The sequence below is a fragment of the Phragmites australis genome, chromosome 5 (assembly GCF_958298935.1).
Source record: "Phragmites australis chromosome 5, lpPhrAust1.1, whole genome shotgun sequence".
NCBI lineage: Eukaryota > Viridiplantae > Streptophyta > Magnoliopsida > Poales > Poaceae > Phragmites > Phragmites australis.
In genome coordinates this window covers 44,213,521-44,230,259 of record NC_084925.1, presented here as the reverse complement: position 1 = coordinate 44,230,259, position 16,739 = coordinate 44,213,521, and the positions used below count along the sequence as shown (strand labels likewise).

At 45.1% G+C, this 16,739-nt stretch overlaps 1 protein-coding gene and 1 pseudogene across 1 annotated transcript; both read left to right on the top strand.

Annotated features, from left to right (window-relative positions):
- The first annotated feature begins 11,306 nt into the window (after nt 1-11,306).
- LOC133917734 (iron-sulfur assembly protein IscA-like 1, mitochondrial) lies at nt 11,307-12,593 on the top strand (annotated as a pseudogene).
- A 991-nt stretch (nt 12,594-13,584) lies between these two features.
- LOC133917733 (protein trichome birefringence-like 1) lies at nt 13,585-16,674 on the top strand. The gene is made up of 5 exons (XM_062361596.1): nt 13,585-14,923; nt 15,017-15,209; nt 15,310-15,506; nt 15,593-15,751; nt 15,840-16,674. Exons 1-5 carry the CDS (start codon nt 13,635-13,637, stop codon nt 16,180-16,182), a joined length of 2,181 nt encoding a protein of 726 aa, XP_062217580.1. The 5' UTR covers nt 13,585-13,634; the 3' UTR covers nt 16,183-16,674.
- The last annotated feature ends 65 nt before the right edge of the window (nt 16,675-16,739 follow it).

Below are 16,739 nucleotides of genomic sequence, written 5' to 3'. Positions count from 1 at the left end.
TGATATGGCATAGAAAATGTCACTGGTTTATGGGCCGAAATCTTCCTCTCGTCCGATGAACTATTGGTCTGGCCCTATCATAGGGTGGTAACAAGGTGTCACTTAATAAACAGAAGACACCTTGTTGTGTTTGAAATCAATTTTGTTTGCGGTATAATAGGCATATGTGTGTCGGTATTTTTTGTCAATTCATCCAATGCCATTAAATATTTGTACGATATTTTGGATACCCGAAGTTTATGGAAACGAAAGGTTGAATATGGTAATTTTAATGAGAACTATGACGTACACGGTGGTATGTACGATATACGATAAAATATGTACCGTAATAAAACCTAACATGCATTAAAGAATATAAACAACATGATCACAACATCTGGTCTACTGAGTGCAATGTGGTTATTTTCCATTCCTCGTTGCTTTCGATCCTGCCTCACACGCCCAACATGTCCTCTCACGCTTCCTCTCCCTCTCCACCTCATGGGTCTACTCCATCATACGGTTATGCTCCTCGCTCATCTTCTCCTGTTCCTTCTAAATGCACTTCTTGGCTTCCATCTTATGGAAGCGTCTCTAAGCGACGCTATGTTGAGTGTGAAGGAGAAACACATCCGTATTTGACTGCTCAGTATTTAACCACTGTAAAAAAATCACATAGTAGTGGCAGCGACTGCAAGGAAGACCAAAATATTAAGTGGTAAATTTAGTTAATTTTGGAGTAGTTTGGCTAGAAGTTACTACCTGATAGCGGGAGTCAACATTGGTGCTTCCCTGAGGTGGATCTTACTCGTGGTTACGGCGTATGAAGAATCTTCTTCCATAGGTTTAGGAAAACTCAGAGCACTTCATCACCCTACAAAGGTCTACACATCAGCACATGGGCACTTCAACCCTATCAGACGTAGTATGTGGTATGTATTTCTTAGGGAAAGGATTGAACGCTACGTTCGCTGGAGTTGTGAAGGTTGAGGCTAGTGGTTTGGTTTTATATGTGGTCAGGAGATCATTTATTTATATAGTGGATTTATGCTGGTGCATGGACTAAGTCCACGAAAATCAGCTATGGGAAAGCAGTTGATTCTGCGATAAGGATTGGTCATATCAATTGAAAAGGCTACTTCTAAAAAATCTACTTCTGAAAAGGCTATATCTAAAAAGGGTTACTTCTGAAAAACCTACTTATGAAAAGTCTACATCTGAAAATGTTAGGTTTGAAAATGCTACTTCTGAAAAGATTAGGTCTAAAAAGGCTACTGATGAGAAAGTTAATTATGAAAAAGGCTAGTTCTGAAAAGGGTAGTTCTGAAAAGGCTAGGTCCGAAAGTCTGAAAAGGCTAGGTCTAAAAATAGAGTACATATTTAATAATGTGACCAATTCTAGTACAAGCCATCAATTTTATTATCACGGCTACATGTCTGCGGGTAACACAAAGTTGACGGTAATATTACATTGATATGGATAAGAATATGCTTCTAATGGGTGCACCGAGGATATTTTTCCCTTCGTTGACATGCTGCTTCACGCTCAGCCACTTCTTGCCAGCGTAGGCGTGCTTCACATCTTTGTAGGTCTTTCTCATGTTTTTGAAGCTCGGCATCTTGCCTCTTTAGAATATGTCATATCGGAGACGATGTTCCACCTCATACCTCTTAAGTTTGTCGGCCTATTGCTTGTGTTCTTGTTCTCGGTGTTGACGTTTTTGTTGGCGCTCGTGACGTGCCTCCTACCGCACTGTGTTTTTTACATCCTAATCTCATACTCATGTTTGGTTTTAGGCTCTCTGATGTAGCCCTTACTATATGGTGGCCTAACAAGATCGATTTATTCCTTGAAACGATAAGGATTAGGAAAATAAACCCGGAGTTAGAAGTGATATACTCAATATATAGTTGGGGGGTGTGGACGAAGGCAGAGAGGGGGAGGGGGGGGGGGGGAGAGACGCACCATGAAATCTTCGGTAAGCTTCAAACACATGAAGAACCTACTACCAAAAGTCTCGACCTCAAAGAACGTTGACATTCGAGCTCGGTCACCACATCTGCACAATGAACACTCGTGCCATTGTGGTACTCCCATCGGGTGGTTCCTTCAGGAATCCATGACGACTTATTTTTGAGGCGGCATGATAGACAATTATGAAGCGAAAGGATAGGTTGTGTGATACCAATAATAGTTGCAGTATGCGAAGTCCTTTCGGATGAAAAATAAGTTTTATATGGTGCCATGAAAACAATTACGCCACAGTAAAAGAAGCTATGGTACTACCACATATCTATAAAAGACTCTTGTATCTTCAAATTGAAGCCACAATGATCAATGGAGGCTAGGGTGGGAGGGGGCGAGGTAGAAAGGGGGCGAGGCGGCTGGCGGTGAGATGTGAGGGTTTGTTTGGTTCAATTGAGTATGATGAGCCTCTATACAATTTCTCTTTGCATAATAGGAGTGGTTTTCATCCTCCAAGTCACATATGGATTTATGAGCATCTGAATGAGCCCTGGTCCAAGTTCTCTCATAGCTACGACTGTGTCGTTCAGTTGTACGATGGTAGCATTCATAGGAGGTGTTGATTCTTCCGATGTATTCATGAGAGGGTGATAACTTGATCACATAACCGTCCATATCCTTTAAAAAATTATTATACATTATAACCTTCATATTTCTGTAGGCTTCTAACGACAACCCCAACAACTGCTAATACACGAAATGTGTCGATCCTCTTGTTCTACAACATATCTAAGATTACATCCACCACATACGAGACCAAATTTTTAACTTGTAGAGGGAGTTGGAGAATATACCAAGTCTACTGAAGGACCTTTCTGAATGCATCGATCCATGATACACGTGCCACAATAAGGACGCTCCTTCTCCTCCTCCTCCTCTATCAGCGTAATATATTGGCGGAGATTATTGGGACTCAGGAATCTCCTCGCAGTTCACTCTAAGTCAATACGATTAAAATCATTGTCAAGACGATGTTGTTATTTATGTATGTACCATCGATTTTCTCTCTTTTACATTCCTTAAGGTAAATAATTCTTACCCAATTAAATTAAAAAAACTAAATAATGACTTCGAGGAACCCATTAAATATTAAGGTAAATAATTCTTACCCAATTAAATTAAAAAAACTAAATAATGACTTCGAGGAACCCATTAAATATATCCGAACATCGGCTGTTCATTTTAAGCTTTTAGTCCTGCACCGTGCACGACGAACTCGTGTCCTTGGATGGCTGTACTTGCATGATGCCTGCACATATACATATAGCTTTACCGGCCGGCCGGCATGCATGTCTCGCCTTTTGCGGTCCCACCCACCGTAACAAAAGCTCCGAAGCTACACGCTCTTGCTTAAGGAGTACTCCATGAATCTTTCATGTTTATATCTTCTGGGTTTTGGGAAAACGAACGCACTTGAACCGGATCCACACATCCATAATTTGTGCTATGTTGTACTGATACTTGATCAAGCTTGTAGGTCATTTCTTAAGATTGTACTAGATACGTGATTCGCTTTCAAGATCGATGAATACAATTGGGACCACGATCGTAGTGTCTAATCACGATGATGCATGCTAAGGTCCCCATTTGCCATGGAAAGAATGATTCCAAGCCTTCGTGCAATTTTCGATCTTTCCATGTCCGTGCTCGCTCCTTTCAACTGGATCTCCAGATAAGCCAGACCGTAGTGACCAACCTCTCTAGTGGACCTTTTTTTTGCATGTGGCCTTCGTGGCAAACATGACAAGTCAAAAAGAAGCAGGAAAACAATCTGGTTCGTTTACCAAAGCAACAACGTGAGAGTTGCGAATGTTACATCGACACGATGGCATCCTCTGAGCCCAACAAGTGAACTGAGACCTAACCCCTGTTAATATCCTTCTGAACTTTCCGGAGTTAAGTTCACAACACTATCTTCTTTCGTGAAGGCATGCGTCTCCTGTGGCTCCATTTCTGATCTGAATGTGTTAGGCTCACCTTCGCTTACTTTTCGCCGGGATCTTTCTTGTTTTGCCGCGTCGATTAGCAGTGTCTAATCAGGATTATGGAACTTAGGCTGTTCCCCGGCCAGTTTCTTTGGATAATTTTATCTCCTGGGGAGAGAAGAAATGCTGCCAAATTGCTTGCAGTGCACTGGTTCAGGGAGTTAGGCAGCAAGGCAGAGGTGCCTCCTTCAATCAAAATTCGCAACCTGTTGCAGTTTTTGGCTCGTGGGGATAGGCCAGCTACATAGAAATGGCTAATCTCTTTCTCTTCGGCCAGGGACACCTGGACTTCACGTGCTCACTGACTAGTTAATTTTGCAAAAGCTGATATTCAGATCAGACACCCAGGAGTTTGATCTGAATTGAACCGGCGCACTTAACGCCCTCTGATCTTTCTGTTTCGTACTCTGACACATGGGACCTAGTTGTTCTCTGTGATGCGAGTTTCCATAACATTATAGAAAAACAAAAACTTCTTTTGTGGGTCTGTCACTACACGGCAGATTTGATATGAACGGCCCGGATCGAAGGTTACCCGGTTGATTTGGGTGCTCACAGCGGATCTCTGTCACAGTGTATGCATTGCCTGGCACAATCACACAAGTGTTTCTCTATTGCAAGCGCATCCTGCGGGCTCGGCCTACGAATGCGAAAAAAAGGCTTAACAGCACTCCAAAAATTAAAAAAAATAATAGTTAAAAGTTCCAAAAAATCAAAAAATTATAGAAAATAGACAAAAGTAAGTTTTATTGATGGGTTGTTCTCGTTAAAAATCTTTCTATTAGAAGAAAAAAGAGTATAATATTTGCTTTGAAAATTAAATGGTTTCTTTAGAAATCCTAGCTCGTACTATTTAATATATTTCCTCAAGTGTCTCGTTTCATTTATAGATCTGACACCTGATTAATGGTTGCATATATTACACTTAGCAAATCTTACATATTCCTCATTAATTTCTCTAAAGATCTTTCTAAAATTTTGTCACACCCATGACCATACATACGAGTTCTCGACATCTAGATTCATGAATGAAAATATAAAAATATTTTATTAAAGTGGGCAAATGACTTTGGCTAGCAAGTGGCTTTGTTGTTCACTGTGAGAGAGTTTGGGATGGTGGCTCCGTGTATAGCTCATGGCTATTTATAGACTAAGATAAGAGATTGAGAGGTGGGTGATGTGTCACAGTCATTTTTGAATTTTTTAATAGAAATTATAAAAAAATAACAAGAAATAATATGGACACATAATTAATTTTAAAAATGAGCTTTATTGATAGGTTGCCTCATTAAAAATATTTCTAGCAAAATAAAAAAAGTACAATCTTGCTCAGAAAATTAGAAATTATACGCTCTCATCGACATCTAGATACAAATTTTTGAATAAAGTTTCAAGCTTAGTGTTCTCTAAGGTGTGTTGTATTTGTGTTTCAGTTTGTTCACCATCTTTTATTATAGTGAGCATTTCCACCATCTCACTTAAAAAACTTGTTCTTCTCTCGTTGATTATCCTTTCATTAAGACTGAATATGGTCTCAGAAGAAAATATAGATACAAAAATCGTTAATAAATCTCGTGCTAACAGTGAAAGCACTGGATAATTCATCCTGTGCTTATACCATCATTGCATTATGTTAAATTTTTTTTGTTCATGTCTGATAACATCGCTGTTGATGAAGGTAGTTAGCGCCCCTCTAGATGTTGAAATGCTAACCCGTAGTGCCGTGTGCTCGACCTAGACATAACCCGTGGCTTCGTGTCGTGTCGGATCGAACCGTGCTATGTCTAGACCGTAACTATATTATCGTGTCTCGAACCGATCCAGTAGATAGAACCTATTTAGATAGCACTAGAAGGTAGGGTCACATTACGGCGGGCCACAGGACTATAGCAGTGTGAACCTGTGACGGGATGACATCTGCCAAAGAGTCAAAGATCACGTTTATGAGCCTATTCGGTAAAGCTTCAACTTTCAATTTTTTTAAGTTAGATATTCCTAGTTTTAAGTTTTTATGAAGCCAGAGCTATGGGTATTCCTAGTCTTCAAAAGGAGTCAAGTCAATGATGCTGGTTTGTGTAATTGGGGAAAAAAAGGAGTTGGTTACTACATTTTTTGTTTGCAGAGCAGTAGTAAGTACGAACTCATGTATAAATTTGAAAAGCTCCACTGTTTTGACATTTGGTGCTTTTGTGCCGCATTACATCGATTGTATGCTTGTGGCTTCTTACAGTTTGTTTTTTTGTTGTGGGAGATTAATGTAGTGTGCAAATAGTTGATATGTCGACCCTATTTGTATATTATAAGATTGTACAATATACTAGTGACCTCTGGCCAAAGGGGATACCATTTTATGCTAAAATGACATATGGTCACCAAAGTTCCAAACCTCATGTAAATAACGGCAAAAAAAAAAACATTTGTGTGGGCTTGTGGCCTCTAAGCAACTATGCACACTAAGCATGAGGGCATGGCAACTCAATCGGCACTAGCAAGCAATAGTGCCCTCGAGGGGAAAGACTATGAGCAAATATGCGTAATTTGGACTATATGGGGATTTCAAACAACACGAGTCAGCCTTCGAGGAGAAAGACTTCGAACAATCTGCTTCACTTGAGCACTGCATGGGGATTTTGTTTGTTTTGTACATAGAGTCAAGGCTAAATCATGCATCTTGTGATTGTTTGCAGCAGTTGCATGGACTTCAGTGCCCTTTTGTTATGGTTGCCCGTGGTTTGCTTGGGTTTGGTGCAGCGGCGGATCCAGAGAAGCTCGAGTGCACTTGGGAGCCCTTCAAACCCTTTTTAATTTTTTGGTATGAAAGAGAAAGAATAAAGTAATAAGAGAACAAGGACGAGAAGAAGAAGAATAAGGAAGGCCTCTGATTTTGTTTTTTAAAATCAATCACTGGTTTGTAATTTGTAATAATTGAGCTTACCATCAGAATATTTAAAATACAATGATCTCTACTGTTAAAAAATACAAAGTGTTTTCCTCCGAGCTCTAATAGTTGGTCGCTCCTCTCTCATCTCCGCACATCGGCACGATTGTCAGCACGCCCGGCCGCTCAACCAGAACCCGCACCGAGTGCCGCTCCACACCGCCACAAATTGGCACCATGCCGCATCCCCGCACCGCCCCTTCCCTCAGCCGCTACTTCATGCCTCTCCTCCACGCCGTGCGTCCTCTTAGTGACTCCACACGTCTCCTGTGCGTCGATTGTCGCATCCCGCGCCACCTCGGTAGATCTGGTGAGGCGCGCAGAGGAGGGTGGGGTCTGTGTTTTGGCAGGGAAAGGGAGGATCGGAGAGGTAGGGGAGCTCTCCACCGCTGGAAGCTCCGAATCCGTCGTCCACCCTTTCCCTCCACATGCATCTCCATCCACTGCTGCTGCGTCATCGTCCTTGGCCCTGCCAAATCCACCGTCGCCTCCTACTTCTCCAGCTCGACCATCATGCCGTCGCAGCGCACCGCCATAGCGCCCGACAACTCCGCTGCCACCCCTTCACCAGTCAAGGTCTGTGACCCTATCCCCGTCTCCCTCTCCTTTGCCGAACCTTAACCCCATCCACATCTCCCTTCTTAGTCGCGCGACCCTCGCTTCTCAGGATGCGCCCCCACTTTTGCTTGCGATTGAATCGATTCGATTTGAAGGGAATCAGCACCCCATGGACCCATTCCCCTTTATGTCGGAATCTCCATTTCAAACTGATTTGATTCATCTAGGAACGAACGGATATCCTCTTCTCCTCATTATTATCATGGATTTTGGACTATGCAGTGCAGGTTGTTTCTAGAGGAGAGGTTTTCTCGGAGAAGGTGTAGGACCGAAAGTGGTGACTAGAGGGGGGGGGGGGGGGTGAACAGGCACCTCAATATTTTTTTGCGAAATAGATGACCTTCTCATATTTTTAATCACCCAACGCACCTCAAAGCTTGAGCAGAAACAAAATACTCAGAGAGACAAAGCGAGATAGAAAGTTTCAAGGCAATATGACTCCACGGATAAAATATGAACCATAGATTCTATTCAAAACCATTTCATATGTCTTTGTGCCCAAAAGCTCGCAACTTTGAAGATAAACGAAACCGAGATAAGGTCACGGGGCAAGTAAATTCTCCAAGATGATGATCTAGAGGCAAGAGAATTTAATACCCCATCACATATGCATGTGTATGTGAATTCTATGCCTCTAGCATCAAGAAAATCAACTTCTCAAGGTGTTGAAATTTCAGCTCAAAAAGAAAAACGAAAATCAACAACAAAACACCAAGAACTTGCAAGGGAACTAATAGAAGAAAACTAGAACGAGGAGAATTCAAGTTTATGCAAAAACTTAAACTTTATTACTCAAAGAGGTCAGCTCTATTTTAGGTGGATTACAAAGATTTATCAATTAGAACTCTCACATATTACAAAGGCTAAACACTTCTCTCTCTCATCTAAAACCCTAATACAAAGCTCTCACATGGATGACTCGAGGCGTGGGCTTTCCAACTAGCCAAACCCCTCTATTTATAGCCTAGGAAACTTGACCACCAAGTTTTCTTGACTATTCCCAAAATATCCTTCTCTTGTAATATATTTCTACCTACCATCGGGGTTATTTTGGTCTATTTTCTCTTCGATCCATCGGACGACTGTGGCGCCTTCACAATGATGCCACGTGCACTCCATCCGCCCGTGGTTTTGTGGCCAAAACAAGAAACCGACTCGCACGTTTCTTAAGGCGTGACTCACAGCTGCTTGCTTTAACCTCAAACAAATCTTCCGATGTTAACGTGTGTCCTCCGTCTTGCGATCTTGACCGCTGGCAAGTCTCTTCTGCTACCAATCCCTTGAGTCACCTTGTCACTTACACCAGCATCCCCTTCGCTTGACTTTGTCAACACGCCACTGTCGGAGGGTTAACTCCTGTCGCAGGGATCCTGAGGGATCCCTTTTTAGAGATTTGGCCGGGAGATGATCCTGAATATGTTCGCCAGAGAAATAAATGGGTATGAATGCGATGGGCGGTGGGGTGGAATGATCGAGTGCGGAACGGAGTAAATGCACTGGTGCTTAGACATGTTTGGGCCGCACGGAGGTGTAACACCCTACTCCTGTATGGATACTATAAATGCCCTGAGAATGTCCCTCAAGGATGTTTCTGGTTACAAGAATGTTTATCTATCTTAGAGCCTGAGGCTCCTTGTTCTTCGGTCTACGTGTATCTGTTGGCTCTAGGTGCTCTCGATCTTCTCTTCTCTTCGCTACTTCGCTTGCTCAGAGATTTCAAAGCTTCAAAAACTTCTGGGCGATTGATTCACTTCAGAGCCACTAAAACTTTTCTTTGTTCGTGCTGCCGGCAGCTTTAAATACCCGCCGGCAGTAGCGTGCCCCGAACGGGAGGGGGGCACGAGTTCCAAGATACCATAAATAGAAAGGGCGTCATCATAGCCTCTGTGCGAAGTGACCGGGGGTGGAAAATACGCCCCACGCCCGGTCATCCGTCACCATAAATGCAATGGCAACGGACGCCGTGGAGAGGACCCACCGGGCAGACGCAGAGCGGCCCGGCGTGCCCGTCCTGTCTTGTTCTCCTGCCACAGCAGCGCGGCAGACGGAACGTCTCGGCCCTTACGATGTTATCCCGAGACAGGCCGGATGGCACTCGATGGGACCCGTGCATTTAATGACCCCACGCCCTTCTGCCAGAAAGTGGCAGGAACTGACACCGAGCGTGGCGGGAGCAGTTGGGGGTGACAGGCCACGCACGCTCTTTAAGTGCGGCCTTGGGCCTTTGACTGGCTGACACCTCATCAGTGGGCCCCTGCGGGGGTCACTGTCCTGGAGCTCTCTGAGTCGTCGGGGAACCGAGTGCTCGGGGGTCACTGTTCACCTCCTCGAGCACTCTCTCCCGAGAATGCCCTTTCTTGATCCTCGGAGAACCGAGTGCTCGGGGGTACTGTTCACCTCCCCGAGCACTCTCTCCCGGGCACGCTTGTACGGATCCTCGGGGGACCGAGTGCTCAGGGGCCGCTGCACGCAGCCCCGAGCACTCTCTCCCGGAACTTCCTTCAGTGGATCCTCGGGGTACTTGGGTGTCCAGGGGGCCACCGCTCGCGGCCCCGGGCACACTTCTCCCGGTACTTAGCTTTCCTGATCGTCGGGGGACTCGGGTGCTCGGGGGTCACCGTATACCTTCTCGAGCACTTTCTTCCCGGCACTTAGACTTCGCAGATCATCGGGGAACTTGGGCGCTCGGGGATCACTGACTGTGGCCCCGAGCGCCCTCTCCCGGGACTTAATGTTTTTTACCTCGCGGAGGAGACTCCGCGGGATGGCGCCACGTGGTGGATTGCTGGCCTGGCCTCGGGATTTGAGGACCCCCGGTTCCTGATTCACCGACAGCCGCCTTCATCAACCTTCATCTCTTGCCTTGCTTGACCCCTACGTGTACCGCTAGGATCATCTTTGACTCCGTCCGGCCTCCTTGATCGTCTGGCATCAAGCACCCCGTTTAGCTCCGATCACCCGCCGTCGATCACCAAGTTGCATCCATTATTTGCACACCATGAGACCAGCAAATATGCATCTCCAGAACTATATAACATCATCACATGTTAGTCCAAATCGAAATCAAGTTGAAAAAGTTCAGAGGTAACAAAAATATAAACACCGGATGATCTGGCGTTTACACCTGTGCAACACCGGACCATCCGATGAGTACAACTCCATTGGAACCTGGTTTGCATTCCTCTCTAGAAAAATTAGTTCGGTGATCATAAAATCCCAACACTGGACAATCCAGTGAACATCTCAATATTTGCCTCAGAACTGAAAGGCCCCGGTGATACTCTCCAGTGTTCACACGCCCATCACTGTATCATCCGGTGAATACATCATCACTGAAACTTAGTTTTTCAACCTCTCTGAAAAACTTTGTCCGGTGAAGCCTCCGGTGATCACCCGTGCATACACCGGACCATCCGGTGAGGCTACTGCACCAGACTTTCATATTTGCACCCTTCTCTGGAGAAAATAGTCCGAACCTTCCGGTGAATGAATTCTTCTCTACCTCTGCGCTGAAAAGCTACAGTGCTCACATCTACCACACACCGGACTATCCGGTGAGATCAAAAACCCGTACACCGGACTATCCGGTGAGTGTAAGCTTACTGCACCAAGACAATGATATAAACTCCAATTCTTTTTAACTTTAGTTAGACAAAATCAACATTACAGTATATAACCATGCATATGCTAACCAATAAAAGCCACACAAACATCAATCACTTATCACACAAGATAAACTATGATACGTTTCAACTTGGTTTCTCATAAGGCCATGTCGTCGTCCGTGCTGAGGGCTGCGGCCGACAGGGCCATCCGCAGGCAGGCCCTCATGCTAACGGACGACGCGACGTCTAGGATCCGACAGCTCCTCAGCCTCAAGCAGTGACCCTACTTGTGGCTCGGTGTCAAAGCGCGAGGCTGCAACGACCTCTCCTACACGCTCAACTACGCCGATATGCTTTGCTTTCTTCTTATCTTGCCACTATTCCTGTACCTGTTCATCATTTTCACTGTGATTAACATGTACTGCAACTTGAACATCCAGTATTTGCTGTGTACAAGTTTCGGAGGGAGTAAAACAAATCAAAAAGTGATGATGATCTAAAAAAATCCCAAACAAAAATGGTGATGATTTCATAATCCATGGTTTATGTTATGCGATTGCAAGATTTTTTAGGAAAACAATTGTTATGTTTCTACCTGGTACTTCCCAGTAAACTAATCTGCAGAATTCTATATTGGATATATTGCTTCTAAATGGTGGTTCTTGTGGAACCGACTCCAAGATGTCTAGTGATATAGTAGTACCATACTATCAAGTCTGCTGTTATTACCATCTGGTTGATATGTAGGTCAACATGTTCAGTGGCATACTGGTATGCATGTTTAATTATTTTGTGTAATATCTGACTGGATGGTATCTACAGTCATACTTGGCCATGGTATGCTTTTTCACTGTTGCATCAATGTTAGTCAGCGCTACCGATAGCGCATAACATTGCTGTTGGTCAAGTTCTTGCAGAAACTGGTGGCATGTAATGTATGGCATGGTTCCTTGATTTTATCTACACAAATCAGTCCATGTATTGAGTTTGGCCAATTATAATCAAGCATGATTTTTAAATGGGGCACTGAACCATGTTGCATTGTGTTCTAAATATTTAACTTTTTGCTTGTGGTTACTATTGTCTACTGTTGCTCAAGTATCATCACTACTAATTTCAGATGAAAAAGGCAAGTTTGACGAGCTTGTCGAAGAGAAGGGAGTTAAAGTACTAATTGACACTAAAGCTCTGATGCATGTCATCGGCACCAAGACGGACTATGTCAACGATCCACTAAAGTACAGTTCCGACATGAAACTATGCTTCCTTCTCCATTTACATATGTAAAGTAATAAGCATTCCTATTGCAGGTCTGAGTTTGTGTTCATAAACCCAAACTCCAAAGGGGAGTGTGGCTGTGGTGAATCTTTCATGACTACAAGCAGCAAAGGGTCCACGTCATGATGCGATATGCTGTGTAGAAGTATAGCAGTGTATTTGGAGGCTCCATCTACTAATTTTTATGAATCGTCTATAATTGTACCGCAACTCATAACACACTAGTGCTTTCGCATCCATCTCAATTGTGATTGTCCATGGAGTAAGTACACACATTTTGGTTATTTTTGTTGGCATTTAAGATCTAAAATGTTCATCTATCATGTATACTGCATAGATTTGATAGCACAAGCTTTGGAACCAGCTGTAGCTCTAGCCTCCTCTCCTTGAGTGTTATGAAGGAGATTGGCAGATTATGTACTAACCATAGAACATCGAAATTCAAATGAGCTAAAGAGAACACAAACAGGGGATATATTTTCTGGAGATCTCCAATTAAAGATCGATTAGTTTTGTGTATATTTTGTATTATCTGTTCTGTGTCTAGCTGATATGAATTAGTTTCCCTTAAAATTGGGCGGAGCCCAAACTCCATTCTCGTTTTTGACGTATAACGTGCATGAGACGCTAGCAGATCTGCTATATGACAGCATAGTGAATCGCTCTTTAGATCTATTGATGTAAGTAATATCTATGTATATATTTGATGTTATTTTATGTAAATTTCGACATACGGACACTCATCTAGTAATTTAGATAAAAAAAACACATCATTTTTTAAGGCTCGGGAAAATTTTCGTGTTCCGTAGAAGACCGGTGGAATATGCATGCCGGAGCCCCAAATATGAGAACAATTTACGGAACTGCCGCCATCCTTGTCTCAACTCCAGTTTCCGAGAGATCACTGCAGCCCGGCACAAATTTGGTTGGATTCGCTCGCGAGGCACCCACAAAACCCACGAAACCAAACGCGAGACGGCGAGAGGTTTAAAAATCCCAAAAGATCGCCTGGTCTGTTGGTTTCGCTCCCAACCCGCACCACGCCGCCCCCACCACCTCCCTACAAAAGCCTTCACCGCAGCCTGCAGCAGATCGATCGCCACGCACGGCGCGCTCCCTCCTCCTACCCCCGCTTCCGCTTCCTCTAAACCCTAACGAGCTCCCCACCGCGCCCGCCCGCCCGCACACGCGCGCGCGCCACCCGGATGAAGGGCGCGTGGAGGGAGAGCGGCGTGGCGGCCGTGGCCGACCACCTCGGTGGCGGAGTCGGCCTTGCGGTATACGTCGGGCGCGCGCGGCCTGCGCGGCTCTGCCTCTACTGCGTCGCCCTTGCCTTCGCCGCGTTCGCGGCCTTCCTCGCGTTCGCGCCCCCGCTCCCCGAGCCCGCGCCCTCGTCGCCGGACACGTCGTGGTTCGACGGCATGATCGCCTCCGCGTCGCCGGATCGCGGACAGGTCTCGGGCTTCTTCTTTTCCCTGTTCCCCGCCAACTCCTCATCCCCGGGGCCTCCAGGCGGCGGCGCGGCGAGGCATGGTGGGCCGAGCGGTGGCGGGTTCGCGGCGAGGGGCTTGCAAGCGGGAGGCAATGGCTCCAGCGCGGTTCGGCCCGGTGAGCAGTTGGGAAGCAGAGGAGGAGTCCCGACCAGCAGTGAGGGCGGAGCTCGCAACGGCGATCACGTGCCAGGCAATGCTACTGCGGCAGTGCAGAGCGGCGCGCCGCCCAACGATCACGAGCGAGGCGGTGCAGAAGCCAAAAATTCCACCGTGAGTGCCGCCGCCGAGGCGAAGGGTGGGGTTGGAGTTCTGAGCGGTGGTTCATCCCAAAGTGACGCTGCGGCGAAAGGGGGCGTGCCTGTTCGGATCAATGGCTCCGACGTGAATGCGAGTTCGGTGGATGCCAGAGACGGCAACGGGATGAAAGCCAGTGCAAGGAATGCTATCGGCTCTACACAACGGTTAGGGATTGGAACAGAAGCTTTAGGCAATGGTACTGCTGTTCCATTCATTAATCAGACTGAGAGTGCAGTTGCAGCGGCCATGGACGATAATGGAGTTGCGTCTCAGAGCAGTGGAGCTGCAGGCAATAACCACACCGTCCCAATTCAGGTTCCTGCAGATAACCAGAGTAGAGCTGCTTCAGGTGGAAGCAATAGTACAGTGAATAACCAGAAAGAAGCAACTACTAGTCCTCAGAGGAGTACTAGTTCGGCGAAAGATCATTCTGCACAAGCAGTCACCCCAATTGCCAATAACAACAGTGTTGTGCCGGTGAAAGAGGTCGCTAATGCCGGCCGACACAACAAGGTTGACTGGATTGCGAGCATGGCCAGCTGCGATATGTTCTATGGGAATTGGGTCCGAGATGACTCGTACCCTCTGTATCCTGCGGGATCATGTCCTCACGTCGATCAGTCCTTCAACTGCTATCTCAACGGCCGGCCTGACAAAGCTTACCAGAGGCTACGGTGGCAACCCAGCGGATGCAGCATCCCAAGGTGAGGAAATTTTACTTGAACAACAGTACAATTTTGGTGAATTCTGTTAGCCATTGGCGTGTGACGAATTCAATTATGTGTTGCTTATATTAGATTGAACCCAATTGATATGTTGGAGAGGCTGAGGGGAAAGAGACTGGTGTTTGTCGGTGATTCGCTCAACAGGAACATGTGGGAATCCCTGGTTTGTATCTTGAGGAATTCTGTCAAAGACAAGAGGAAGGCTTTTGAGGTATCCGGCAAGCGCCAATTCAGGGCTGAGGGCGCTTACTCTTTCTTGTTCCAGGTAGATTACTATATTTCAATCTTATATTCCAATCTTTGTTATCTGTGCTCGTTTCAGCAATTATAATTAATTATGAATGTGCAAACATCCTGTTGTTTAGGAATACAATTGCAGTGTGGAGTTCTTCCGCTCCCCTTTCCTTGTTCAGGAATGGGAGATGCCAATCAGAAATGTAAACGGTACCAGGGAAACTCTCAGACTTGACATAATCGATCGAGCTTCTCCAAGGTACAAGAATGCAGATATCATTATCTTCAATACCGGTCACTGGTGGACGCATGGCAAAACTGCTCTAGGGTAAGCAACACATGAAGATCTGCAGTTTGTATATCCTGCATTTCATTTTCCGTTTACTGTTCTAAGCATGAAAAAATGCGCCACAGGAAAGATTACTATCAAGAGGGCAACCGCGTATATAGTGAGCTGGATGTCCATGATGCCTATCGGAGAGCTCTCAACACCTGGGCCAAGTGGGTTGATTCCAATGTAAATCCCAAGAAATCCACTGTGTTTTTCAGAGGCTACTCAGCATCCCATTTCAGGTATCCAAAGCTATTTGTGAACCCTTGCAAGCTCAGCTTGATGTACTATACGAGTAGCTGATGTTTAGTGTTTCTTTCTGTTATGCAGCGGGGGTCAGTGGAATTCAGGCGGCAGTTGTGACAAGGAAACTGAGCCGATAACAAATGAGCAGTACCTTACACCGTACCCAACAAAGATGAGCATTTTGGAGGAAGTGCTCCATGGGATGAAAACACCTGTTGTGTACCTGAACATAACAAGGATGACTGACTACCGGAAGGAGGCACACCCTTCAGTCTATCGCAAGCAGAAGTTGACTGAGCAGGAGAGGAAATCACCTGAGATATACCAGGACTGCAGCCACTGGTGCCTTCCTGGAGTACCGGACTCCTGGAACGAGCTTGTCTACGCACGGATTTTGGTCAAACAGAGTCAAACGATGCAACAATAAAGGCAAGTGCGGACTTACTTGTTCTTGTAAATAAACTGTTGTAGTGAAACGTCAAGTTGCATAGGTTAAAATCCACACGAATCGATCAAAGGAACGTTGGTATAGCTGAGATCAAGGATTTTTGGGATCCTTTGCATAGAGTAAAGCAGGCAGTTAGTCAGAATCTCTAGCTCTCAATAACAACACGAAATCTGTATAGGTTCAGTAGGATTTTATGATGTAAACTTCATGTCTTAGCTAGAAATAATAATAAAAAAGATAATAAGGTCGTATCTGAGATGGTACAGGAAGATAATTTTTTTAGACTTTTGTCTGTCTGTATAGTATTCTGAGTTCGTTTTTGGCATACTGAATAATATGGAAACTGTCTGTAATCGACATTTCCATGTCTCTGGAACGTTTAATGATTGGCTGAAAAGTTGTGGAGTATCCTGAATTCTTGTCGAACTGAAGGTTTCAGTAAGTTTGTCGTATGCATGCACGTCTATTTACCAATAAGCCTTCATTTTCATATGCATCTTCTCTTCTGCTCGCATGGTGAACAAATAGGCAACTGC

Bases quoted from the DNA above. Each gene is read 5' to 3' on its own strand.
- LOC133917733 (XM_062361596.1), top strand. From the start codon at position 13,635: ATGAAGGGCGCGTGGAGGGAGAGCGGCGTGGCGGCCGTGGCCGACCAC. The intron at 15,210-15,309 runs GTAGATTACTAT...CCTGTTGTTTAG, and splicing joins CTTACTCTTTCTTGTTCCAG to GAATACAATTGCAGTGTGGA. The intron at 15,507-15,592 runs GTAAGCAACACA...AATGCGCCACAG, and splicing joins CATGGCAAAACTGCTCTAGG to GAAAGATTACTATCAAGAGG.